The sequence below is a fragment of the Zootoca vivipara genome, chromosome 7, assembly GCF_963506605.1.
Source record: "Zootoca vivipara chromosome 7, rZooViv1.1, whole genome shotgun sequence".
Classification (NCBI taxonomy): Eukaryota; Metazoa; Chordata; class Lepidosauria; order Squamata; family Lacertidae; genus Zootoca; species Zootoca vivipara.
This window is the reverse complement of record NC_083282.1, coordinates 43,252,852-43,278,416: the sequence shown is the minus strand read 5'-3', so window position 1 is coordinate 43,278,416 and position 25,565 is coordinate 43,252,852. Positions and strand designations below refer to the sequence as shown.

Below are 25,565 nucleotides of genomic sequence, written 5' to 3'. Positions count from 1 at the left end.
CGCACTCCAACACCCACCCAATCTGATTCTTGGGTGGAGGGAGGCACAGTAAATGACAAGAGTAGAGATCAGCCTCTTGCACCTTACATTGCTTAGCTCATTCACGCTGCAAAGCCTCAGATCACAATGGATCGTTTATCCGCCAGCTTGAACCCTAAAAGCAAACAGAAGGCTTTTGCAATTAGCTCTTGTCTGATTCAGTGGCTGAGATTACATACTTTAGGCATAGCCACCAAGGGCCCTTGCTTTATAAAGGCTTACAGATTAATTCAGGTTAATCAGCTGAGCTGTAGTGATATTATTTATAGCATAATCGGTAAAATGCTGGTCTCCACCCCTGTTTTTCTCCCTTCGTTTGTTTGCTCACTTTGGAAGTGGTGTTGCACTTCATGCCAGCCTGATGAAATATGATATCTAAGGTGTTCCCACCTTTTTGTTTCATATACTGTATAGCATTACTACAGGATTGCATATGAGCTGCATCCAGTCATACTTCAACCAAGAGACCCAGAAGCTGCTTCCAGGGAATTCATACTGAGCAAAATGCAACTCGCCTTGCCTGGACTGGGGTTAAACCTTTACCTGTTTTTTTATGCAGCTGCTACCTTCTGTCTGGTCAGCGTGCTCCTGAAAGTCATCCGGCTATGCCAAAGGAGGCAAAAGCTGAGCAGATCTTTGGAGAGCTTCCCAGGGCCACCGAAGCATTGGTTTTATGGACACACCAATGAGGTAGGACTTCTTCACCCAATCTAGTAGAACTCAGGAAAAAAAAGTGAGTGATTGTAATGTTTTGTGCCAAACAAATGTAGTGCTGTTGCCATTGCTGGTACATCAGACTTTTCATGAGCGACTACGATGCGAGTGGCAAAGGGCACAAACTAGACATTGTGGTGCCATGACCTATGTGTTAGAATGTGAGCTAGATTCCTATAAAGCAGGATGTAATTTCACGTACAGAGAGGCAGACATGAAACGAATGTTAGAAGTGCCTATCTGTACTTTACCCCAGAAGCTGCTTGTCCCTAGCCATGGTGCTGTCGCCTTCTGGTTCAGCACCCACTTCCTATTCAACCCACCCATACACTACCTTAAATCAGCCATTTCTCACATTATAGGAATTTGGTGATTAGATTCTAACACAGGGATATGTCGCCATCACACTGAGGTTGCTTCCAGGCTGTTGCTGTTTTGGGGAAAGTACTAGGTTTAGGAGAGAAACCTAAATGGGGTACAAATTACAGGATTAAGGGGATAGTTTTGGAAGGTATCTGATAAGCATGCTATGAAGCAGCCCAATGCTTATTGTGGAGTGAGAGATCCCCAATGGCCTGGGGACTTTGTGCTTTAAAGCAGGCTTGAAATGTTTCTGATCAGAGAGAAGGCTGAATCTCCAAGGAAATGGAGATCTATGTTATGCAGTAGCCCAAAACTTGTTTAGGGGTCTAAAAACATATGTGCTTCCTTGTTCTGATTGCTCATGCAGATCTGCATCAGATATAGGGAATTAGGAATCAGCTTCATCTCATGCCTGATCAAAGACTTTGGAAAACTAAAAAACTTGTTTGTTACACCATGATATTTTAGGTGGATATAGGCTGGGTACAATTGGTTATACCAGTGTAAAGCTTCTGAGACCATCTTTATATGTAATGTTTATCAGGCTGACTTAAGACCCTGAGATGGCCTGGAGAGTGGGAAGCCCACACCTAGTTGACTATAATAGCATTGATTTGATTTTTGTCCCCAATTGCCACAGCTCGGTCGAATTGGAGAACTTTCCACAATGGTGTCATGGTCGGAGAGATATCCCAACGGCCATTCCTTGTGGTTTGGAGCTTTCTTGGGGTTTCTCAATATCTACCATCCAGATTACGCCAAGGCTGTATACAGCAGAGGAGGTAACAAAATGGTCCATTTTAAGGCAATACCTTTACATCTCCTATCTGTACACTCAGTGTCATTTGGTAGCTAATATGTACTGATGGGGAACATGTGGCCCTGCAGATGTTCTTGGACTTCCATTGCCATCAGCCCCAGCCAACATGTCCAATGGTCAGGGATGATGGGAGTTGTATTCCAACATCTGGAGCAGCCCAGGTTTCTCATCACTGTTATGTTGTAAGAGCTTAGCTGTAGAAACATAGGTAAAGGTAAAGGGACCCCTGACCATTAGGTCCAGTTGTGACCGACTCTGGGGTTGTGGCGCTCATCTCATGTTATTGGCCGAGGGAGCTGGCATACAGCTTCCAGGTCATGTGGCCAGCATGACAAAGCCGCTTCTGGCGAACCAGAGCAGCACACAGAAACGCCGTTTACCTTCCCGCTGTAGCGGTACCTATTTATCTACTTGCACTTTGACGTGCTTTCGAACTGCTAGGTTGGCAGGAGCTGGGAACGAGCAACGGGAGCTCACCCCGTCGCGGGGATTCGAACCACCGACCTTCTGATCGGCAAGCCCTAGGCTCTGTGGTTTAACCCACAGCACCACCTGAAGCTGCTTATACTGAGTAAGACCATTGGCCCATCTAGCTCAGCATTGTCTACATTGACTGTCAGTGGTTCTCCAGGGTCTCAGACTTAGGTCTCTCTCAGTCCTAACTGGAGATGCCAAGGATTCATAGCTGCCAAGTTTTCCCTTTTCTTGCGAGGAAGCCTATTCAGCATAAGGGAATTTCCCTTTAAAAAAGGGATAACTTGGCAGCTATGCAAGGATTAAACATGGGACCTTCTGCATGTGAAGCAGATGCCACAACCATATTGTAAACCAAACCAAACCAAACCAAACCAAACCAAACCAAACCAAACCAAACCAAACCAACAGCCATTTTAGCCCAGGAAACCCAGGAAGGTGCGAAAAGTATTGCAAGTATCACTATCGAATTATATGTGAGATAGCAAATGTTAACTTGCCTCACAAATGGTAATTGATTGAGATTGAGGGGGAAATTACCTCTGAGATACAGTGGTTGCACATGGTGCTGAAGCTCCAGAAAGAGTTCGTTGTTCAGAGGAAGCCTAACCATGTCACTTCTTTGAATCATTCTGAGTGTTAGTATCTGTGTTTTGAACTTACCATCATATTTTCTCATACCATTTTGCAGGTTTTTACTTGTTAAACTTGCAGCAAGCCCAAACTTACCTGGAAGGCATAGAAGTTGGCATTTTATAATAAAAGAAGAGTAGGCCTGGCACTCTTCTATTGCAACCCTCTAATTTGCTCTATTGGCATCAATGCTGAGTCTTCTTTTCCCCTGGTCCAGGTCAATGGTAGAACTACCAAGTATTCCTACCAGCCTATGGTTATGAAAAGTCACATACCCAACACAGCTCAGCATGAAAGGTTGACTAGGATTGTACAGATAGTGTAATCAGGAACAGAAATCCAGACCTCGGTGAAAAGCTACAATTCCATTTTAGTAATTACAGAGGCAATGTAAATGCCTATAGTTAAAAAACACCTGCCCATAGGGTGTTCGCCACAACAGGAAAACTATTTACAGATCAGCCAGGGCTCAAACAATGTGATATCTTCAGCAGAGGAGGGGCGATGACCAGCCTTTCAATTTCCAGGTGGAAACAAGCCAGAAATCAGCCCAAGGCAAAGATTCGTCCTTTGAACAGGCACCTGTCTGATCATAGAATCATAGAGTTGGAAGGGACCCTGAGGATCATCTAGTCCAACCCCTGCAATGCAGGAATATGCAGCTGTCCCATATGGGGATTGAACCTGCAACCTTGGCCTTATCAGCACCACGCTCTAACCAGCTGAGCTATACATCCTGCAGCCTATTGTTCAGTGAGTTCTTGTTTAAAGCTCTGTCTACAATTAGCACAGTTGGAGCTAACTGTGTCCGATGGTTCTCATTTGCTTTTCTTCCCCCCTTTTCTCCATATGCAATAATCTTTTTTCTCTTACGCTTGCAAAACAAATGGTCCCAGTGTGCCCTTGCATTCTTTCTTTGTTTACACGCTATAATTACTACATAAATGCCACGTGGAAAATGTTTTTTCTTAAACATCTGGCTAAAAGTGGAAAGTCTCTCTAAAACATGGAACAAAGCCATGATCTTAACTTACTGTACTGAAACATCAGTTTGCCTGGTTTAAATATCACCCCCCCTGACATTTTCCCCTGTTGATGGCACTTTCTCTTTTTCTTAAGGTTCCTTCCAGGTCATGCCAATGCCGTGTGGCCTTTTTAGGTTTGACTTGTCGGCATCTAATCAAGGTGTAACTCGCATGTTCCAGCGTTCTCTACCTCCATGTTAGCTAAAAGCATAATAGTTTACACAGATTCAGAGCAAGAGCTTCACTCATATCAGGCCAGGTTGACTAGGCTTTCAGTGTGTTTGGCTAGAGCAACAGAAGACTGATGTTTTATGTGGTTGATATGCTTCTTGAGATGACAAGAATAAATATCGACATCCTGGGCATCAGTGAACTAAAATGGAAGGGAATGGGCGAATTCAGTTCGGGTGACTATCATATCTACTACTGTGGGCAAGAATCCCGTAGTAGAAATGGAGTGGCCCTCATAGTCAACAAAAGAGTGGCAAAAGCTGTAATGGGATGCAATCTCAAAAATGACAGAATGATCTCGATACGAATCCAAGGCAGACCTTTTAACATCACAGTAATCCAAGTTTATGCACCAACTACCGGTGCTGAAGAAAGTGAAATTGACCAATTCTATGAAGACCTACAACACCTTCTAGAAATGACACCAAAGAAGGATGTTCTTCTCATTACAGGGGACTGGAATGCTAAAGTAGGGAATCAAGAGATAAAAGGAACAACTGGCAAGTTTGGCCTTGGAGTTCAAAATGAAGCAGGGCAAAGGCTAATAGAGTTCTGTCAAGAGAACAAGCTGGTCATCACAAACACTCTCTTCCAACAACACAAGAGACGACTCTACACATGGATATCACCAAATGGGCAGCATCGAAATCAGATTGATTATATTCTCTGCAGCCAAAGATGGAGAAGCTCTATACAGTCAGCAAAAACAAGACCTGGAGCTGACTGTAACTCAGATCATCAGCTTCTTATAGCAAAATTCCAGCTTAAACTGAAGAAAGTAGGAAAAACCACTGGGCCAGTAAGATACAATCTGAATCAAATCCCTTATGAATACACAGTGGAAGTGAGGAACAGGTTTAAGGATTTAGATTTGGTGGACAGAGTGCCTGAAGAACTATGGATGGAGGCTCGTAACATTATACAGGAGGCAGCAATGAAAACCATCCCAAGGAAAAGGAAATGCAAGAAAGCAAAATGGCTGTCCAACGAGGCCTTACAAATAGCGGAGGAGAGGAGGCAAGCAAAATGCAAGGGAGATAGGGAAAGATACAGGAAACTGAATGCAGATTTCCAAAAAACAGCAAGGAGAGACAAGAGGGTCTTCTTAAATGAGCAATGCAAAGAAATAGAGGAAAACAATAGAATGGGGAAAACCAGAGATCTGTTCAAGAAAATTGGAGATATGAAAGGAACATTTCGTACAAAGATTACCATAATCAAGGACAAAAGTGGTAAGGACCTAACAGAAGCAGAAGACATCAAGAAGAGGTGGCAGGAATACACAGAGGAATTATACCAGAAAGATATGGAGGTCTCGTACACCTCAGGTAGTGTGGTTGCTGACCTTGAGCCAGACATCTTGGAGAGTGAAGTCAAATGGGCCTTAGAAAGCATTGCTAATAACAAGGCCAGTGGAAGTGATGATATTCCAGCTGAACTGTTTAAAATTTTAAAAGATGATGCTGTTAAGGTGCTACACCCAATATGCCAGCAAGTTTGGAAAACTCAGCAATGGCCAGAGGATTGGAGAAGATCAGTCTACATCCCAATTCCAAAGAAGGGCAGTGCCAAAGAATGCTGCAACTACCGCACAATTGCGCTCATTTCACACGCTAGCAAGGTTATGCTTAAAATTCTACAAGGCAGGCTTAGGCAGTATGTGGACCGAGAACTCCCAGAAGTGCAAGCTGGATTTCGAAAGGGCAGAGGAACCAGAGACCAAATAGCAAACATGCGCTGGATTATGGAGAAAGCTAGAGAGTTCCAGAAAAACGTCTACTTCTGCTTCATTGACTATGCAAAAGCCTTTGACTGTGTCGACCACAGCAAACTATGGCAAGTTCTTAAAGAAATGGGAGTGCCTGATCACCTCATCTGTCTCCTGAGAAATCTCTATGTGGGACAAGAAGCTACAGTTAGAACTGGATATGGAACAACTGAGTGGTTCAAAATTGGGAAAGGAGTACGACAAGGTTGTATATTGTCTCCCTGCTTATTTAACTTATATGCAGAATTCATCATGCGAAAGGCTGGACTAGATGAATCCCAAGCCGGAATTAAGATTGCCGGAAGAAATATCAACAACCTCAGATATGCAGATGACACAACCTTGATGGCAGAAAGCGAGGAGGAATTAAAGAACCTTTTAATGAGGGTGAAAAAGGAGAGCGCAAAATATGGTCTGAAGCTCAACATCAAAAAAACCAAGATCATGGCCACTGGTCCCATCACCTCCTGGCAAATAGAAGGGGAAGAAATGGAGGCAGTGAGAGATTTTACTTTCTTGGGCTCCTTGATCACTGCAGATGGTGACAGCAGTCACGAAATTAAAAGACGCCTGCTTCTTGGGAGAAAAGCAATGACAAACCTAGACAGCATCTTAAAAAGCAGAGACATCACCTTGCCGACAAAGGTCCGTATAGTTAAAGCTATGGTTTTCCCAGTAGCGATGTATGGAAGTGAGAGTTGGACCATAAAGAAGGCTGATCGCCGAAGAATTGATGCTTTTGAATTATGGTGCTGGAGGAGACTCTTGAGAGTCCCATGGACTGCAAGAAGATCAAACCTATCCATTCTTAAGGAAATCAGCCCTGAGTGCTCCCTGGAAGGACAGATCATGAAGCTGAGGCTCCAATACTTTGGCCACCTCATGAGAAGAGAAGAATCCTTGGAAAAGACCCTGATGTTGGGAAAGATTGAGGGCACTAGGAGAAGGGGACGACAGAGGACAAGATGGTTGGACAGTGTTCTCGAAGCTACGAACATGAGTTTGACCAAACTGCGGGAGGCAGTGCAAGACAGGAGTGCCTGGCGTGCTCTGGTCCATGGGGTCACGAAGAGTCGGACACGACTAAACGACTAAACAACAACAATGCTTCTTGTATCTGCTATATCGCTCAGTAAAATCATTGCAAGTTCTGGGGTTTGCTCCTTAAGAGTGCCCACTGCTCTTCCTTTTCACTACTGTCCTCTCCCTTCCCTGTGCTTCTGAGCTCAGTTGGCACCATCTTCCAGAGAAAGAGAACACAAGGCATGTTCCTTGTCCTTAATCCTAAACTGCTTGTTTGGAGATATCAGATGATCAGGCAGTAATAGCAAGGAGGAGGAGGAGGAGGAGGAGGAGGAGGAGGAGGAGGAGGAGGAGGAGGAGGAGGAGGAGGAGGAGGAAGATGGCCAGGAGGCTCCAGGAATTGGCAGTGGGCCTTTTACTGGGGCATGAGTTATCCAGTGATACCAACTGCTGCCTCTGGCCCTGAGTAGAAAGCTAATACTTTGTGTGTTTGGAAAATGTTTGCCAGACCACTTCAACAGCTTTCGAAAGAGAGCTTTATAATAAGGTTTTCTGAGAAGAAACCTGACTCTGTTATGAAGTGGTGTGATAACAGCAGGATTCCTATCCACTACTTTACCTGAAGGTCACTTCAGCTCTTGACTGTTTTATACCTTCTACAACATTATTATTCCTAACATGCATTTGTAGGAATAATCAGTGGGCTTCGTATGTTTGTTTTCAGCTCCTTACTAAATATATGAGGTGGCAAAATGGTTTTCATTTAAACAACAAGAACCAACACAGTTTTCCTAGCAAATCTTAATTAACAGCACTTCTGCTACGGGGTGAGCTCCCGTTGCTCAGTCCCAGCTCCTGCCAACCTAGCAGTTTGAAAGCACGCCAAAGTGCAAGTAGATAAATAGGTACCGCTACAGCGGGAAGGTAAACGGCATTTCCGTGTGCTGCTCTGGTTCGTCAGAAGCAGCTCTCTTGGCCAATAATGCGAGATGAGTGCCGCAACCCCAGAGTCATCCGTGACTGGACCTAATGGTCAGGGGTCCCTTTACCTTTACCTTTACCTTTACCTGTAGCAGTTGGCACCTTCCTCTGTTGCCTCCAGCTGTTTTCACTGTTACTTCTGCCTTTGGTTGATAAGTTCTTGCATGATCATTCTAGCAAGACAGTGGGAGCTAGTCATAGAGATGCTGGAGAAATTTGATTCTGTGGGCATTTAAAACCAAATTATCAATTTCGCAGTTTCCGAATTTTTGAACCAAAACATGGCTATCCTTTGAAATGCGCAGGTATTTTTGCAATGCAGTATTCTAACAAATGTTTATTAAAAATATATATTAGGGGAAAGTGTGCATAAAAGTGAGGGTATTAGTGAAAAACAACAACAAAGATGCATTATGTTATGGAATGGCTTGCGGAATGTGTACATTCATCAAAACTGCATATAAAATGTGTTTACTTGCACTAAAATTTGCACTAAAATGCTGGTGAAGTTTCATGAGGATTTTCATTTTTTAAAAAAGCAAATAGGAACAACATGTGGATAACTGAATGTCAGATTGGAAAAATGAGACCTGGAGAGAACCAAACTTGACAGATCCTTCCCTCCCTAGCCAGCAGAAGTAGTAGCAGAGCTGAGACCCTACCCAACTCAACTCAGAGTGGTAGTAGTGAAAAGCCAATTTTAAAAGGTAAAACCTTTTCCCCCCAAGTATCCAAGGCAGTGCTGGATTTACATATAAGCTAAACAAGCTATAGCTTAGGGCCCCACAATCTTGGGGGCCCCACAAAAATGTAAAGAAAAAAAATTGGATGTACATTTCCAAAATATAAGATAAAAAAACCAAATAAAATAAAACCTACATACAGCAACAGTGTTTTGTGTTGTGTAGGCTCCCATGATGTAAGTAATGGGCCCTGCCTGCTTTGATAAAATACATATTTTGTTATGTGCAAATTAGGTACATATTAGGTCCATAAATTACCATATAGCATGTATTCAACATAAAAAACAGTGGCAATTTGTTGTTGACAAAGGACAGCTGGATATAGAAAGGGCCCCATTACCGTCAGTAGCTTAGGGCCTCATCAAACCTAAATCCGGCCCTGATCCCAGGCATTAAAAACAACAGCTTAAGTTGATTAAACTTGATGGCATAGCTGCCAAGTCTCCCGTTTTTCGTGGGAAACCCCGTATTTTAAACCGTTTCCCGCTGGCAGCCCAGATTGAAAAAAAAAACCCTGTAAATCCCCCGGATTTCCTACCTGCCAGGGAGGCTCCATTTTGGGTCCTGGCGCCATCTGATTTCCGGTGCTCATGTCCAGACATGTCCGAACATGCGTAGAAGCGACTTCCGGTGCCACTCTGCCCATGCCTGGGCACCGAAAGTCAGGCAGAGCGGCACAGGAAGTTGCTTCTATGCATGTCCGGACATGTCTGGACATGGGCACCGGAAATCAGGCGGCGCCAGGACCCAAAATGGAGCCTCCCTGGCAGGTAGGAAATGGGCACCGGAAATCAGGCAGCGCCAGCGCCGGAAGTTGCTGCTACGCATGTCCAGACATGCATAGAAGCGGCTTCCGGTGCTGCGCTGCTGCTGAACCTGCATTTTTCAGCGGGAGACTTGGCAGCTATGCTTGATGGTAAAAGTCCAAAATGAACTCAGGAATGTAACAGAGACATATTTAAATGTGGAAAGGGATTGAAAGCCAGAGAGGAAAGGTGGAAAAAAAGAGAGAGAACATAGATTGTTTAGTGGAGCCTACATTTCAGATTATTGGAGGAAAAGGGGGATCTTCAGTGTGGAGATCAATCGATGACATTTCCTCCTCCTCATATCAGCATGGAGATAGTTGGAAGGGAAGGGAAACATTGCCTCTATGTATTTCCTGAAGAGCCAGCGACAACATTTTTTATGCCTTCATATCTCAGTATGGAAGTTTTGTAGGAGAGGAAAGGAGAAAAGTTTTCTGTTTATCTTTAGCGATGTTTCTCTCTCCTCATTTCACTGAGGAGATGCAAAGGGAGGGGGAAACATTGTTAAAGATCTGGACACAGCCTTTCATTCTCCCTATTTATTCTTGGAATTGCATGTGTGGCATATGCCTACAACACTTAGGACAGCATGTACAGTATCTTGAGTGTGTGTGAGAGAGGGAGGAGATAATGTATGAGTGTGGAAGAGGAAAATGAGTCAGTGTTTCTGGAAGAAGAACTCCCTACTTCTGGCTCTGATGCTTGTCCACCTTGTGATGAAAATAGATGTACAAGAGCATCATGATCAGCATCATGTGTGTGCACTTTTTTAAAAAGCCATATCCTTAGTCAACATCATTAATTCAGTGTGTGTGTCAACATGATATTTAGAAAGCAACCAAAAATAGAATGTTAAGTTGGAGGGGTACTAATTGTAAATTATATGTTTGTGTGGGTGTTTTTGTTTTTAAGGACAACAACAACAACATATAGATAAGAGGGGAAAATGAAACTACAACAACAAAAGCGAGAAAGGCAATAATAAGACACCATTTCCCCATGATAATATTTTAATTTTTTTGCCGTTTCGTAAGAGTTACTTAAATAAAAATAAAAATATTTCTACTAGTTTAGCCAGCCCTCAGCATTTTGTGTCCATTATTCCATTTTGCTATGCTTTCCCTGTGCTACTTGTCCGCTAATGGTTGTATCCAACCAATGTTAGCCATACTCAGAATAGACCCACCGAGATTATATATATATATATATATATATCCTGCTCTCTTTTTCTGCATTGTTCAATGCACTCATCCTTTTTGAATGTTGCAGATCCGAAGGCTCTTGATTTCTACAATTTTTTTCTCCCATGGATCGGTAAGTATGCTTTTGGTTATTACATTTTGATCAGGAATCTCCAACTTCTTTAGGCCCTGGGGCACATGTGGAAATCTAAGGAACTGGTAGAGAGTGCCCCCCAAATACCCATTTCACAAAAGAAAAATTTGAAGATGCTCAGAACAGTCCCTCCAAAAAGAAAAGAACAACCTTAAAATGACTTGCACACAGCCTAAAACAAGAAACACACAAAGAAAAGGGTGAAGGGTGGGGAGGTTATTACTTAAAAAAGGAAAAGAAAAAGCAAGCAAGTATGGGATGATGAGGGAGCTCTAGCAGGCACCAATGGGCCCATAGTGACCACAGCTGCCACACTAGGGACTCCAAAGTTAGACGAATTAACTTAACTTAGGGATTCTTCTTGTGGTGCTATCCCTGATTAAATGTGAACAAGGAGTTTCCTCATATGATGTACTCTACCCATGACATACTATCAACCTATATGATAAAATCTGAACACCGAGTTCCAAAGAACAGCCAAATAAGAGAAACGTTGATTGGGATTCATCTGTCTCGGGAGACACTGGCCTTTGGGGATGAAGCCAAACTGTTGGAGATACAGAGCCTGCTGTGGCTGTAGAGACCAATAGAGGAGAGACATGTTCTGTTGCAGCTGGGGCAGATGAAGATGTCCGGTTGTGCTGAGGCACTTGTACAATGGCATTACTTCTTTCTGCGCCCCTCCCAGCAGTCATTCCTCCTTCGGTCACTGCTGTGAATATGTACAACTTGTTATTGCATTGGTCCTTGCATTTAATGTATGTGACAGCAACATACCTCAGAAGTGCCAAGGGGATTCAAGCTCTTATTGCTCTTTCAAGCAAATTAGTCGTTTCTCATTGGACTTTCTGTCCCTTGGCTGACCTCATTAGGGGAAGGGCAGCTTTTCACATTCCATTTATGCATTAAGTTTTGTTTGTGTTAGACCACTGGCATCTATTCTGAAGAACGGAGTAATCTTCTTGGGAAGACAGTGTATGAGCAGCTCTTCGGGCCCTTTGGATAAGGTTGCAGTGCATGTCACTAACCATTATGCTAAGTATCTTGTATAATAATGCCCTGTTCAGACTGAAGCCCCTACTACAATACAACCAAAGATCCAATTCCTATTAAAGTTTGTTTCCTGTGTTAAAGTCTGTCATCACGACTGCTGTATCTCCTTTCATTTGTGCCACTCCTTTGTTCTGCGATTCCAGAAACTGCCAAGGTTGAATTCTTTGTGGTAGCAGGGTGGAGATCAACATGATGAACCGCATTAATGCCAACAATCTCTGTATGTCATTTATTGAGAGTATCAGTTGCAGGATTAGATGGGGTTTGGCATGGAATTTTAAATCTTATTAGCGTGCCTCTGTTCAGACATGTTCTGCAGAGATTACTAACAAAAATGAGATTTGACTAGCTTTTTCGTTCCACATTAGGGAAAGGGCTACTGGTATTAGATGGGCCCAAATGGTTCCAGCACCGACGTCTGTTGACTCCGGCATTTCACAGTGATATTTTAAAGTCGTACGTGGCACTGATGGTCGATTCCACCAAAGTGATGCTGGTAAGGGCTTTAAAAACCCCAAAAATCTCACCTCTCTCTTATATCTAATAGAAGATCTAAGCCAATAGTATTGTGGTTAAACTAGTGCTTTTTTCTGGGGGGACGCAGGGGTATGCATACCCCTAAACATTCTGTGAATCTTTGTACTTTTGTCCATTTACCCTATTTATTTTTCCCACTTTGAACTATAAAATGGTGATTTTCTTGAGTCAAAACACTTTTTAAAGGAAAAAAAGCACTGGGTTAAACTATTCCAGCATGGCAATTACACTTTGTGCCCAGGTACCAACCTTGATCAGAAATGTTGTTCCTACTCATAGCTTATTCACAAACTTAAACCATCTTGTTGTACTCCTCTGAGCCTTGATTTCCTTTGGATGGTGGAGTACAAGCCCAGCACTTTCATGCAGCAAGATGAATGTACCTGCTTCAGGCATCACCCTGATGGTGAGATGAAGACATGAATTTGTAGCTCTTTAGTATTGGCCCTGAGGTTTGGCTTGGGATTCTAGAGCTCTATTTCATTCAGCAAAAATGTCTTGGGCTAGTACTATTAGAGGATTCAAGCATTGCTTTATTTTCAAACACATAAGTAAAGCATCAGGGAAAGCAATGAGACAGTCCTACAAGGTACCACATATGTGGCTCCATGTCAGATCACCCTAAAGGGACTCTGCCTTCAACAAATTCATAGCTTTGCCTCTGCCTCTTCCAAACACCCCCTAGCTAGAGCAGGCATAGGCAACCTCGGCCCTCCAGATGTTTTGGGACTACAACTCCCATGATCCCTAACTAACAGGACCAGTGGTCAGGGATGATAGGAATTATAGTCCCAAAACATCTGGAGAGCCGAGGTTGCCTATGCCTGAGCTAGAGGATGAGTGTCACCACTACCCCCAAGCTGAGTACCTCATGCAAGCACAAACATTGATTCTCAAATAGCTCTCATTGAGAAAAAGCTGACTGTCATCCAGAAATCTGCCTAACAAAGGAAATGGGTCTCATGGAATTATATTTAGACATAGTGTTAAAAATACAGGCAAAACACACATACCACCAACAACACCACAACAGGGTCACCAACTGCGATCCTTACTTGTGCCATAAACATAATCTATTAACTCACTAACTGATCATATGTATGTTGTATGTTGCATATATAAAATATTTAAGGGGGCCATACACCCCAGGTTGATGGGCATTGCCATTTAGATGGTGTATCATGTGATCAATTATGTGGGGTGGGGCTTACCCCCCATATTTTATTCAAGTTGGCACCCCTGATAGGCACCTTTAACTGATTGGAATTTGATCATCAAAGATTTAAAGGGCTTCCACATTAGAAAGAAATGGAAACCATGATACCACAGTATATAAAAATAAGAATTCATTGCTTACTACACATGGTAGGTTGGTTAGTAAAAAAGGTAAAGGGACCCCTGACCATTAGGTCCAGTCGTGACCGACTCTGGGGTTGCGCGCTCATCTCGCATTATTGGCCGAGGGAGCCGGCGTATAGCTTCCAAGTCATGTGGCCAGCATGATAAAGCCGCTTCTGGCAAACCAGAGCAGCACATGGAAACGCCGTTTACCTTCCCGCTGTAGCGGTTCCTATTTATCTACTTGCATTTTGACGTGCTTTCGAACTGCTAGGTTGGCAGGAGCTGGGACCAAGCAACGGGAGCTCACCCCATCACAGGGATTCGAACTGCCGACCTTCTGATCAGCAAGCCCTAGGCTCAGTGGTTTAACCACAGCGCCACCTGGGTCCCTAGGTTGATTAGTACATGATCATAATCACCCAAATCTGATTGCTCCACTGCCGTTGAGATGATTGCCAAGTTCTCTCTCCAATCTATAATTGCAACAAGGGATTTTGTGGTATTTGTGGTTGTAGGGGAAATCCCCCGGGTGTCTAATGATCTGACTAAATGTTTTTTACCGTGAATTGTAAATGTACTAAATAAAGAAATGGACAGTGTGCCCTGCTCATTCTCCATGTGGTCTAGCAGCATGTGTGGCATATGGATGCCAGAAATCTAATCATCTGAGAAATTTCCTTTTGCTGTGTGAAACCTTTCTCTCTTACATTAGGATAAATGGGAAAGGCTGATCTCAGAAGATAAATCACTGGATATTTTCCAGCATGTTGGGTCTATGACACTGGACAGCATGCTGAAGTGTATCTTCAGTTATCGAAGCAATTGCCAGCTTGACAGGTATCATGAGAACTGCTGGGGGGGGGGGGAGATAGAGGGAGAGAGAGAAAAGACTTATAGTACAAGGGAAAAATTAACTCCAGTTTATAAATGAACCACAGAACAATTTGGGTGGTGGTGGGATCACTTTTAGTATAAATCATTGTCTAGTGAGAACCAATTCACGTGAGCATCAGGGCACAGAAACTGCTTGAAACCCCTGCACCTGTTCTTTCCAGGTCTATGGGCAGTCTCTCACACGTCCCATGTTACAATCCAGAGTGGAATGGGTCTAACTCAGGGGTCATCAAACTTTTTCAGCAGGGGGCCGGTCCACTGTCCCTCAGACCTTGTCTATATTTTGAAGAAAAAAATTGAACAAATTCCCATGCCCCACAAATAACCCAGAGATGCATTTTAAATTAAATCACAAATTCTACTCATGTAAAAATACGCTGATTCCCAGACAATCCGCGGGCCGGCTTTAGAAACCGATTGGGCCGAATCTGGCCCCCTGGCCTTAGTTTGCCTACCCATGGTCTAACTAATCAATATCCACCAAGAAGGCTTGCAGTTGTGCTAGCAGGCTAGGACTCGGCCACGATAATTTGCTCTCTCAGATTAATTTGCCTCAGAAGGTTGTTGTGAGTATAAAATGGTGATGGTGGGAAAGACTATCTATTTCTTGGAGGATAGGTGGGGTTAGAGTGTGATAAACAAACTACATTGCTTTGTATTGTGCCTGTTAAAAATAATCACATCTCAATTAAACTCTTTCTTTGACTCCTCTAGTAAGAATACATATGTCCAAGCAATTAGTGACCTCAGTTGTTTGATGCAGGAAAGAATACAGACATTTCTCTATCACAATGATCTAATCTATCACCTCTGTCCTCATGGATACCGTTTCTTCAAGGCTTGCAGAATAGCCCATCGACACACAGGTATTTATTTCCTTCGGTTCTTCTCTTCAGTGGAGGGATCTACACCTGTATGTACATAGCCAAGGCAGCAAGCCTAACCCCACTTACCTGGGAGTAAGCCTTATTGAATTAAATGGATCTTACTTCTGAGCAGATTTGGTTAGGCTTGTGCAATAACACCCCACGGGCATGGAGAGCCAGCTGCCAGGCCCCAGGCAGAACCCAACTGCAAAATTTAATCTGCAGAAAGTCAACCTGGGCTCTCCTGGGGGGTGGGGGTGGGGATGCTGAGCAATTCTGGTGCCTCTCAAGGGTTTCTAAACCCTTGATTTTTCAGCAGGGGTACTTCAGCTATGGAATAGCCTCCCCAGAGAGACTCGCCTGGCACCTGCATTACAGTCTTTTCAATACCAGAAGATCTTTTTTATTCACTCACATTTTTTTACTTGTGTTGTAAATCTGGACCATAAACTATTTTATGCTGCCTTTATGTAAGGATGTCTCAATTGCTGTCTTTTATTGATTATTGCTGGTTTCTGATTATTGCATATTGTATTTTAAACATTTTGTTGTAAGGGATTCAGGTAGTGTGGCCATATTTCAAAAATCCAGACACAAAAGTTGTTGAGCTTTTTTGGACAACGTTTTTGAGCTATTTTTAACGAATTCCGCCAAAATCTACACTTACGACGTGTTCCGGACATATGGCAACCCTTATGTTTACTGAAGGGCAGGTATCGACATTGAATGAATGAATGAAAAGTGGGCAGTATTCAGCTAAGGATGCAATCCACACACCCTTTGCTTCCCATGGGTGGGGGTTGGATTGGGCCCCTTCACCCAGCCCTGCCAACCTTTGCCAGCTTTCACCTGTAGAGTGATGCCAGCATTACTCTCCTGGCACAGAGCTTCTCCTTCCAGCCACTGAATGGGTGGGTGGGCAGAAGTGTTACTGGTGGGAACCCCACTTGTGGCAACCAGTGAAAAGCCCCAAAATGGGGGGGGGAGTATTCCAGGAACAGGGAGGGACTGAGCTGGCCTGGGATCTGTTGGCTCCCAGGCTCTCCTCACTGCTATCATGTAACAGCTTCTGGCCTGATCACTGCGCCGGCTACAGGATGGTGCAAAAATTGGTCTGCCCCCACTTTCTGCTCTGGCTGTCCCTGCCCTTCAGTTAAGTCCCACTGGACAGCCTAAAACCGTGGGTTTGCTCTGAGAATGGCTTACTTAATTGCCACCCAAAATAAACTGATGTGTAGACTTTTTTTTAAAAAAAGAATATTTGACAGTTGATAACGTGAGGTTTCATATATGATTTCTGACAAAATCAAGTCAATCAAAAGACACTAGCAAGTCTAAAGTATGCGAGTTTCCAATTTTAAGGTTAAGGTTTTACATTTCAAACTCAAAATGTCACATCCAAAGTTAAATAGCAATGTTTGCAAATATTTGTTTGCAAATATTTGTTTGAGCAGGTTACACCAGGATATGGAACAGTCCTAAGACTCCTAACCTTGGACTCAGTTATACAGCTGCAAAGCAAACATTTTAAGTGCAATATACAATGCGACACTAGATGGTGACGGCGAGCCTTATGGAAAATTCAATGTATTTTTTAAAAATATTGTTAAAAGAAGCATTTTCAGAATGTTTTTTATATGTGTGTAGATTTCACCCTTAAGTCCTGTTCCACTATGGGAATTTCCTCATCCTTTTAAAGTTAGTAACATACAGAAAATTACTTTGAAGCAGTGAATGTCATGACAACTGTTTGGGGAAATTATTAGATTTATTACTTTTTTGACACAGAAAAGGTGATTAGGGAAAGAAAGGCACTCCTTAAAGATGAACGGGAACTCGAGAAGATCCAAAAGAAGAGATATCTAGACTTTCTGGATATTCTTCTCTGTGCCAGGGTGAGTAAAATCCACATCATCATATATTTCCAGATAAGGGATATATGCACATATGCAACCAATAGTCCTGTCCCTTAGATACATTGGTTTACAGTGTTTCTATCTCCCTGCCCAGCCATAAAGGGCTTCCAGAGTGGCTTCCTAATCCCATGAAGGAGGCAAGTGGCTGCATGTGACGGAAAAAGTCTTCCATGGCTTTTGACCTTGATCATACTCCATTTTTCAGGATGTAAATGGTGAGGGATTATCTGATGAAGACATACGTTCTGAGGTGGACACTTTCCTCTTTGAGGGTCACGATACCACCACCAGTGGGATTTCCTGGCTCTTATATGCCATGGCCCAGAATCCAGAGCACCAGCAAAAATGCAGGGAGGAGATAAAGGAGATTCTTGGAGAGCGAGAGACTCTGCGCTGGTGAGAACGTCCTTTGCTCCACTATCTGTTTTTCTTTTGTGAGAGGTACATGTGTCTCATATTCAAGTTTCTCTCCAGTTATTTCACTGCAAGTATAAATGCAGAATATGCAAGGATGCTCAAATCTCCTTTTTTGTCACTTCTTTTAATATTCGACTCCACTGTCTGTGTAGTATTTTTGTCTTTTTGTCACTTGCGAATCTTCCTCACAGTTTGTTTGTTTGTTTGTTTGTTTGTCCCAGGGATGACCTTAGTAAGATGACTTACACTACAATGTGTATTAAGGAAAGCCTCCGTGTTTATCCTCCTGTTCCTCAAGTGTACCGAGAGCTCAATAAACCCGTCACATTTGCTGATGGAAAGACATTGCCTGCAGGTCTGCTTCGTTATGTTTGATTATCACAATCACAATCACAACACCTTTATTGGCATATATGTTTGATTATATTTCACAGCATTTTCAGTGACAGACATGAAGGATGGGAACTGAAAGAGTGGCAATGGTGTTCCGATTGTGAGTTTTGTGACAAGTATCTGGCAAGATGTGATAAGAGTTGACTTGCTCAGTTGCCTTGAAGGATATAATTCTCTATCTGACTTTGGAGTCATGTGCCCCTAAAAGTTGTTGAGAGGCTTAGAAATTGTACTACAAAAGTTCTTTGTGTTAGGACACTGGAACTAAAGAGGCAAGACACAAGATTTGAGACGTTACTAGGGCAACTGCATTAAACTACAACATGAAGAACTTCGAAGCTGAAGAGGAAAAATCCATGTGTGGGAAATACACATCCTCTGTCAGGCTTTTAAGTATACCATGTCCAAATTTCAAAGTAGGGCTGGCTAAGATCCTTGCCTCACTGAAGACAAGTTTGAATTCGACAAGCCAATGCCGGGATAAGGCATCTTCATATCTTCCTCTGCAGATATATTTACATATTAAACTATGCACCACTTCGGAGGCTGTTTGTAAAACTGGCTGTGGTCTGGGAATGACAAAATAAATAAAAATGAAATATAAAGTCACCCCGAGGACTTCCAGCTTAATCTTTCTGTTCCATGAGTTCTGGCAAAACTCTTTGTCACCTCAGAGAATGACCATTCTTCATGAAAGCAGACTCAAACCCCCACTAAGGCATTGTAACCTACATGCATGTAACTCAAAAACACATGCCACAAAATACATTGGGATGCCATAACAGCTGCATCTTAAGCAATCCTTCCCTGGAGCCTTTCTGCAATCCAGCAATGCAGCACTGAAAACACAACTTTGTGATGTGTTCTGTCTTCCATTTACTAATCAGGTATTTCTCTCCTCTCCTTAACAGGTGCTTTGATATCCCTGAATATTTATGTTCTTCACAAAAATCCTGAAGTGTGGAAGGATCCTCAGGTACTTATGCTCTGGAGCATTGTTCGGTCATTGGTTTAGAGCATGCTGGATGCACATTTAAAGCATGTTTATTGCACACTGAAAGCAGGTGACTCCTCCCCCAAGAATAATAAGAACAGTTGTTCCTGCTTCATGGAGCTTCCATTTCTAGCACCCTTAATATACTACAGCTCCCAGGATTCTTTGGGGGTAATCATGTGCTTTGACTGTGCACAGAATATGTTTTAAATGTATAGCATGGATGTGCACTTAGAATCACAGTACCACAGCAGTGTTGCATGCAAAACGAGATAAATGTACAGTTGATCAATTCCTTATGTATGAGGTGGAGAATTTGGGGGTGCTCTAGGATCTGGGCTTCTGGTATTGTACCCCACTTTTTGACGGGGAATCCCTTGAGAATTGTGCAAAATGGGAAGAGTTGGGGCATGAAAATTTGCTGCAACTTGGGACAACTTAGCATTTCACAGCCTAATGTTGACATACCCTCCAACATTTGTCTGATAAAAATAGGGACGTCCCATTCCATAATGATAAGTTTACTGTTTATACACATCTTACTAGGTTGCTACTATTGTGGGATAGTAGAAAGTAGTATGGAGGAGCCACTGGAATAGATGGCGATAACCCTGGGATAAAGAGACATTGATGACAAATCGGGGGCGTTTGGATAATGAGGAAGGGCTGTAGCTCAGAGTACAAGCTTGAGATGCGGTATGTGATGGGTCCAACCCCCGGCAACTTTCTACATGTCTGTGTACATCCCTGTTGCCAAACTGAAGGCTATCCCACATATACATGTACATCACTTGAATTCTGTCTCTGAAGTCTGGCATCTGAATGCATGAAGTGACCTCAGTGAAACCACTGTGCTTTACAAGAGTGAAAGCTCCTCTTGTGATGTTGTACCCATGATTCACTTGTGCAACATCACTTGATATTGCAGTAATCCAGCGATGAGCATGCATGTGTGAAGCAGCTTGTTTCGGATGCAAGCTGCTGATAACTACAGTCTTGCTCTCTTTCAGGTGTTTGATCCTCTAAGGTTTTCACCCGATAATTCATCTCAAAGACATTCCTATGCATTTTTGCCATTTGCTGCTGGACCCAGGTAATACAACTAATGATGTGAAGTTGTTCACTGAAAATAGACAGAAGCAAGAAGAAAGACAGTCAGCCCAAAGCAAAACTTGATTCATATGATGGATGAGTGAAGTTCATCCTCAGAATTATGGGTTGCTGCTTGCCTGTGTGTGGTTCTCACTGATATTGTGACAAGGAGAATGGAACAGCCCTCTTCCATGGGACAGAAGGTTTGTTCCAGAAAGATTAGCTTTCCCCCCTTACAAAGGGGTCCCTGTGTGAGTGTTCTGTTTACTGAGGCTTTAGGACCAATCCACACTCGTTTGGGTCGTTTCTGCCCCCAAGTCCAGGGTAATCCATGTGGGGGTTTTTCTATGGATTGAATGCATCCATAGTGAAGCAGTTTTCTGAACACACCACAGATCTTGCTCTTAATTTAGCATACTATTGTGCTTAATACACGGATTCATGGATCCTTAAGAAATAGTTTTTCTGTGGATATATTCCGCCTGTGATGACAACAAGATTAAAGATTAAAAATAAACTCAAAATGTGGTTAGTGTGAATGGAGTATTGTAAAGACTTAGATGGTCATAACTGAGGATCAGGAATCTTGCACCAGAAGCCAAATTCTTCTTTATTTAAGCCCTCTATGGAAACGCCCCATTGCTTTAGAACAGGTTTTGCCAAGCTGGCAAAACAGTTCCCATCAGCACGAATTTGCTGGCTGGAGCTGAGAGGAGCTGAGGTTCAAAATGGCTGTAGGGCAGCTGAGATTGGCAAAGGCTTCTCTAGAAGTATTCCCACCCCACACCAAAATGTTTTATCTTGTATGTAAACCACTTTGAGATTTATTTCTACAATCAAGCAGAATGGGTGACTCCCCATATGCGAAGTACCGGGAGATCATTAAATAATCCAATTCATGCCTGGAAATGGCAGGAGAGAGGTGTGGAGTCCTCATAGTTCATGAGGAGACCCTCAGTGAGGGCAGAGGAAGCCCCAAAGAGGCCAGAGGTGCAGCAAGGCCTCGGTCCAGTATACCTGAAGGAGCGTCTCCACCTCCATCACTCTGTCCGGACACTGAGGTCCAGCGCTGAGGGCCTTCTGGCAGTTCCCTCGCTGCGAGAAGCCAAGTTACAGGGAACCAGGCAGAGGGCCTTCTCAGTAGTGGCACCCGCCCTGTGGAACGCCCTCCCACCAGATGTCAACAAGAAAAATAACTACCAGACTTTCAGAGGACATCTGAAGGCAGCCCTGTTTAGGGAAGCTTTTAATCTTTAAGAAATTAGTGTATTCTAATATTTCTGTTGGAAGCCACCCAGAGTGGCTGGGGAATCCCAGCCAGATGGGCGGGGTATAAATAATAGATTGTTGTTGTTGTTGTTGTTGTTGTTTTTTAAATACATTTTATTCCAATTTTCCAAATTCAACAAATTAACAAAACCAATCTTTTATACAAAATCTTATATTCACATCTTTTACCTTGCTCCGCCGAGCTATGACTTCCCCCCCTCCCTTCATGCGGGTTTCTTGTTAATTCCCTTTTTTGCAGTTCCTTTTTTGACATATTGGTCAATTCGTAAGGTTTATTTTAATCCTGCGAGAGTTTTTAATGATCTACAGTTTTTCTCCATATAGTCCACATATTTACTCCAGTCCTTTTGAAACCTTGTCTCCCCCTGGTCACGAATCTTGCATGTCAATCTAGCAAGTTCAGCATAGTCCATCATTTTTGTCTGCCACTCCACAATTGTAGGTAATTCCTGTAATTTCCATTTTTGGGCTAACAAAGTCCTAGCTGCGGTTGTTGCATACATAAACAGTGTTTGATCTTCTTTTCTAATCTCTCCTCCCATTATTCCTAACAAAAATGCTTCTGGTTTTTTTGGAAAAGTATATCTAAACATCTTTTTCAATTCGTTATATAAACTTTCCCAAAATCTTTTAACTTTTTCGCATGTCCACCACATATGATAAAATTCACCATCTTTCTCTTTACATTTCCAGCAACTTTTGTCACTCATTCTATACATTTTAGCTAATTTAACTGGAGTTAAATACCATCTGTACATCATCTTATATACATTTTCTTTCAAGGCAGTACATGCTGTAAATCTTAAAGTTTGATTCCATAATTTCAACCACGCATCATATTCAATATTATGCCCCAAATCTTTTGCCCATTTAATCATCACTTCTTTTGTCAACTCATCTTTTGTATACCACTCCAACAACAAATCATACATCTTTGCCAAAAGCTTTGTTTTGCCTTCTAGCACTTCTATTTGAAATTTGGATCTTTTATCCTCAAAACCTATTTTTCTATCTTCTTTAAGCACATCATTTATTTGATGGTATTCTATCCATCCTGTTAACACTCCTTTAATGTCCTCAAAAGGTTTTAAACTCCATCCTTTTTCAGTTTTCATCAAGATTTCCTCATACGTGGCCCGCCTCTTCTCCATATTTACTTTCTTAACTGTTAATACCTCTGCTGGTGAGACCCACCAGGGTGTTTTAGTCTCTAACAGCCTTTTATTTCTTTCCCACACCTCGTACAGAGATCTTCTTATCACATGATTCGTAAACCCGGTATGTGATTTCTTTTTGTCATAACATAAATATGCATGCCATCCAAATCTATTGTTAAAACCTTCCAAATCTAACAAGTCCGTATTCTCTAGAGTTATCCATTCTTTTATCCAACAGATACAAGACGCTTCATAATAAAGTCTCAAGTCTGGCAGGGCGAATCCACCTCTTTCTTTCTTATCTACCAAAATTTTATGTTTTATTCTAGGTTTTTTCCCCTGCCAGACAAATCTTGATAAAATCTTTTGCCACTCTTGGAATTGCCTCGTACCTTTAACCACAGGTATAGTTTGAAATAGGAATAACATCTTAGGTAATACATTCATCTTTATTGTTGCGATTCTTCCTAAGAATGACATTTTCATATTAGTCCATCTTTCCAGGTCTTTCTTTGTTTCCTTCCATACTTGTTCGTAATTATCACTATAAAGATTAATATTCTTTGCTGTCATCCATATTCCCAGATATTTTACCTTTTTAGCCACGTCGAGTCCATGTTTTAACTGTAATTCCTGTTTTTCTTCTTTCGTCATATTCATTGCCATAACCTTGGTTTTTTGTCTATTTAATTTGAATCCTGCCAATTGGCCAAATTTCTCCATTACTTCTATAGCTTCTGCAACACTTTCCTGTTGTTGTTGTTGTTGTTGTTGTTGTTGTTATTTGCGCTGCCCAGCCTCTCTGTCTAACAGCTGATGTAGCTGCTGCTTTCCTGTGTGTCCTTCAGCCTCCTGCCAGCTCCTGATACCGTATTTTTTGGTATGGATTGAAGAGAGAGTAACAGTAAAGGTGTTTAGAGGGGGCTCTGCACCTTATGCATGCAGGCCACACCCCCCCCCGTGTAAGTGGGGCGGTGCTTATATGTGATTCTTATGACATGAAATACTAAATAAAAATTATTATGGGGCTGTTCAAGTTTCAGCTTGAATGTTTTTTCTTCCTCAGGAATTGCATTGGGCAACAGTTTGCTATGATGGAGTTGAAACTGGCGGTTGCTCTGACTTTGCTGCGCTTCCAAGTTGCACCAGATCCTGCTAATCCTCCCCTTGAGAAACCTCAGCTCATCATGCGCTCTTGGAATGGGATACATTTATATTTAAAGAAGCTTACATAGATTCTCTGTCAACCACAGAACATGACTCTTGTAAATAATAAAACTTGTGGAGCTGCTAAGATGTGTTATCTTTATCGCTATTTGGTAGATCAGGAGAAACATATTACAGCCAAACCTCGGCTCTCGAACGGCTCCATTTTCAAACGTTTCTGCTCCTGAACGCCAAAAACCTATCAATAAATGCTCTGGCTTTCAAAGATTTTTCGGAAGCCAAATATCTGACACGACTTCCGCTTGAGTGCAGGAAGCTCTTGTAACCAATCGGAAGCCGTTCCTCAGTTGTCGAATGTTTTGGAAGCCTAATGGGATTCCTGAACAGATTACGTTCGACGACCGAAGTTTGACTGTATACATTTAAAGAGATATGATACCAATTGAAACAGCTGCTATAGCTTCCCCCCACAATTTAGGCAAGTGCCACCCCTGATGTTTTTCAGCACCTGCCAAAGACCTTCCTCTTCCAACAAGCCTTTTAAGTAGAAATCTTTCCTAGCCTGCACTTGTATTGGAATCCCCCCATGTGTTTGAATTTTAAAAATTGCTTGAGTGTTTGCCTCCCTCAGTTCCATTGGGAGGAAGGGTAAGATATTAAGCAAGCAAGCAAGCAAGCAACAAAAGCCTCTATGAGAAGCAGCCATGGTGTTGAACAACTTCAAGTAAACATGCATAACAGAATCCAGCAGGGCCGTCTTAAGCACCTTTGGCGCCCTGGCGCCGAGGTGCGACGGATCCCTCCGCCGCCCCCCGCCGCCCAGTTTGGCGCGACGGGCGGGTGGGCTTAGCGCGCAGTGCTTAGTGCTGCGCGGCGGAGCAGCCAGCGGGCGGGCGGGAGCAGCTGCGTGGCGCCCCGCCCTGGCGGGCCGGCGCCATGGCGCCCTGCGCCACCCAGCCTGGCCGTAGAGCCGGCCCTAGAATCCAGTTACAGACACAGATTATAATAATACCTAGTACAGATGACAGCAAATGGTTAAATTATCTTAGAAGAGTTGTATTGTGTGACCCCCCCCCCCCCAGTGAAGCATGGATATTGGTGGGACCTGACAATTTTGTGTCCTTACTAATAAAGGAAATAAAATAAAAAACCAACTCAGACTTCCTTGAGCCAATATTTCTTTGCTTCACCTCTCTCAGCACTCATCTCTGTTGTGTAAGACATTCAGATAGGGCTATATCCGAGACATTATTGAACCATTCCTCTTTAGGTAGCATCAGACATGACTTCTGACCTGAAGGAGCGTCTCCACCCCCATCGTTCTGCCCAGACACTGAGGTCCAGCACCGAGGGCCTTCTGGCGGTTCCCTCGCTACGAGAAGCCAAGTTACAGAGGGCCTTCTCGGTAGTGGCAAACCACCCTGTGGAATGCCCTCCCACCAGAGGTCAAAGAGAACAACAATTACCAGACTTTTAGAAGGCATCTCAAG

The 25,565-nt window shown here is 42.9% G+C and overlaps 1 protein-coding gene across 1 annotated transcript; it reads left to right on the top strand.

Moving 5' to 3' along the window:
* Positions 1 to 464: 464 nt before the first annotated feature.
* LOC118088116 (cytochrome P450 4B1) lies at positions 465 to 24,875 on the top strand. The gene is made up of 12 exons (XM_035121278.2): positions 465 to 729; positions 1,757 to 1,898; positions 10,893 to 10,937; positions 12,380 to 12,507; positions 14,602 to 14,726; positions 15,498 to 15,649; positions 17,438 to 17,544; positions 17,771 to 17,961; positions 18,204 to 18,337; positions 19,287 to 19,351; positions 20,380 to 20,462; positions 23,975 to 24,875. The coding sequence occupies exons 1-12, from the start codon at positions 544 to 546 to the stop codon at positions 24,141 to 24,143; spliced, it is 1,527 nt and encodes a 508-aa protein (XP_034977169.1). The 5' UTR covers positions 465 to 543; the 3' UTR covers positions 24,144 to 24,875.
* The last annotated feature ends 690 nt before the right edge of the window (positions 24,876 to 25,565 follow it).

Excerpts from the sequence above, each read along its gene's own strand:
- LOC118088116 (XM_035121278.2), top strand. The coding sequence starts at position 544 with ATGCAACTCGCCTTGCCTGGACTGGGGTTAAACCTTTACCTGTTTTTT. Across the intron at positions 19,352-20,379 it reads AAGTGTGGAAGGATCCTCAG|GTGTTTGATCCTCTAAGGTT; the intron begins GTACTTATGCTC and ends GCTCTCTTTCAG. Across the intron at positions 20,463-23,974 it reads CCATTTGCTGCTGGACCCAG|GAATTGCATTGGGCAACAGT; the intron begins GTAATACAACTA and ends TTTCTTCCTCAG.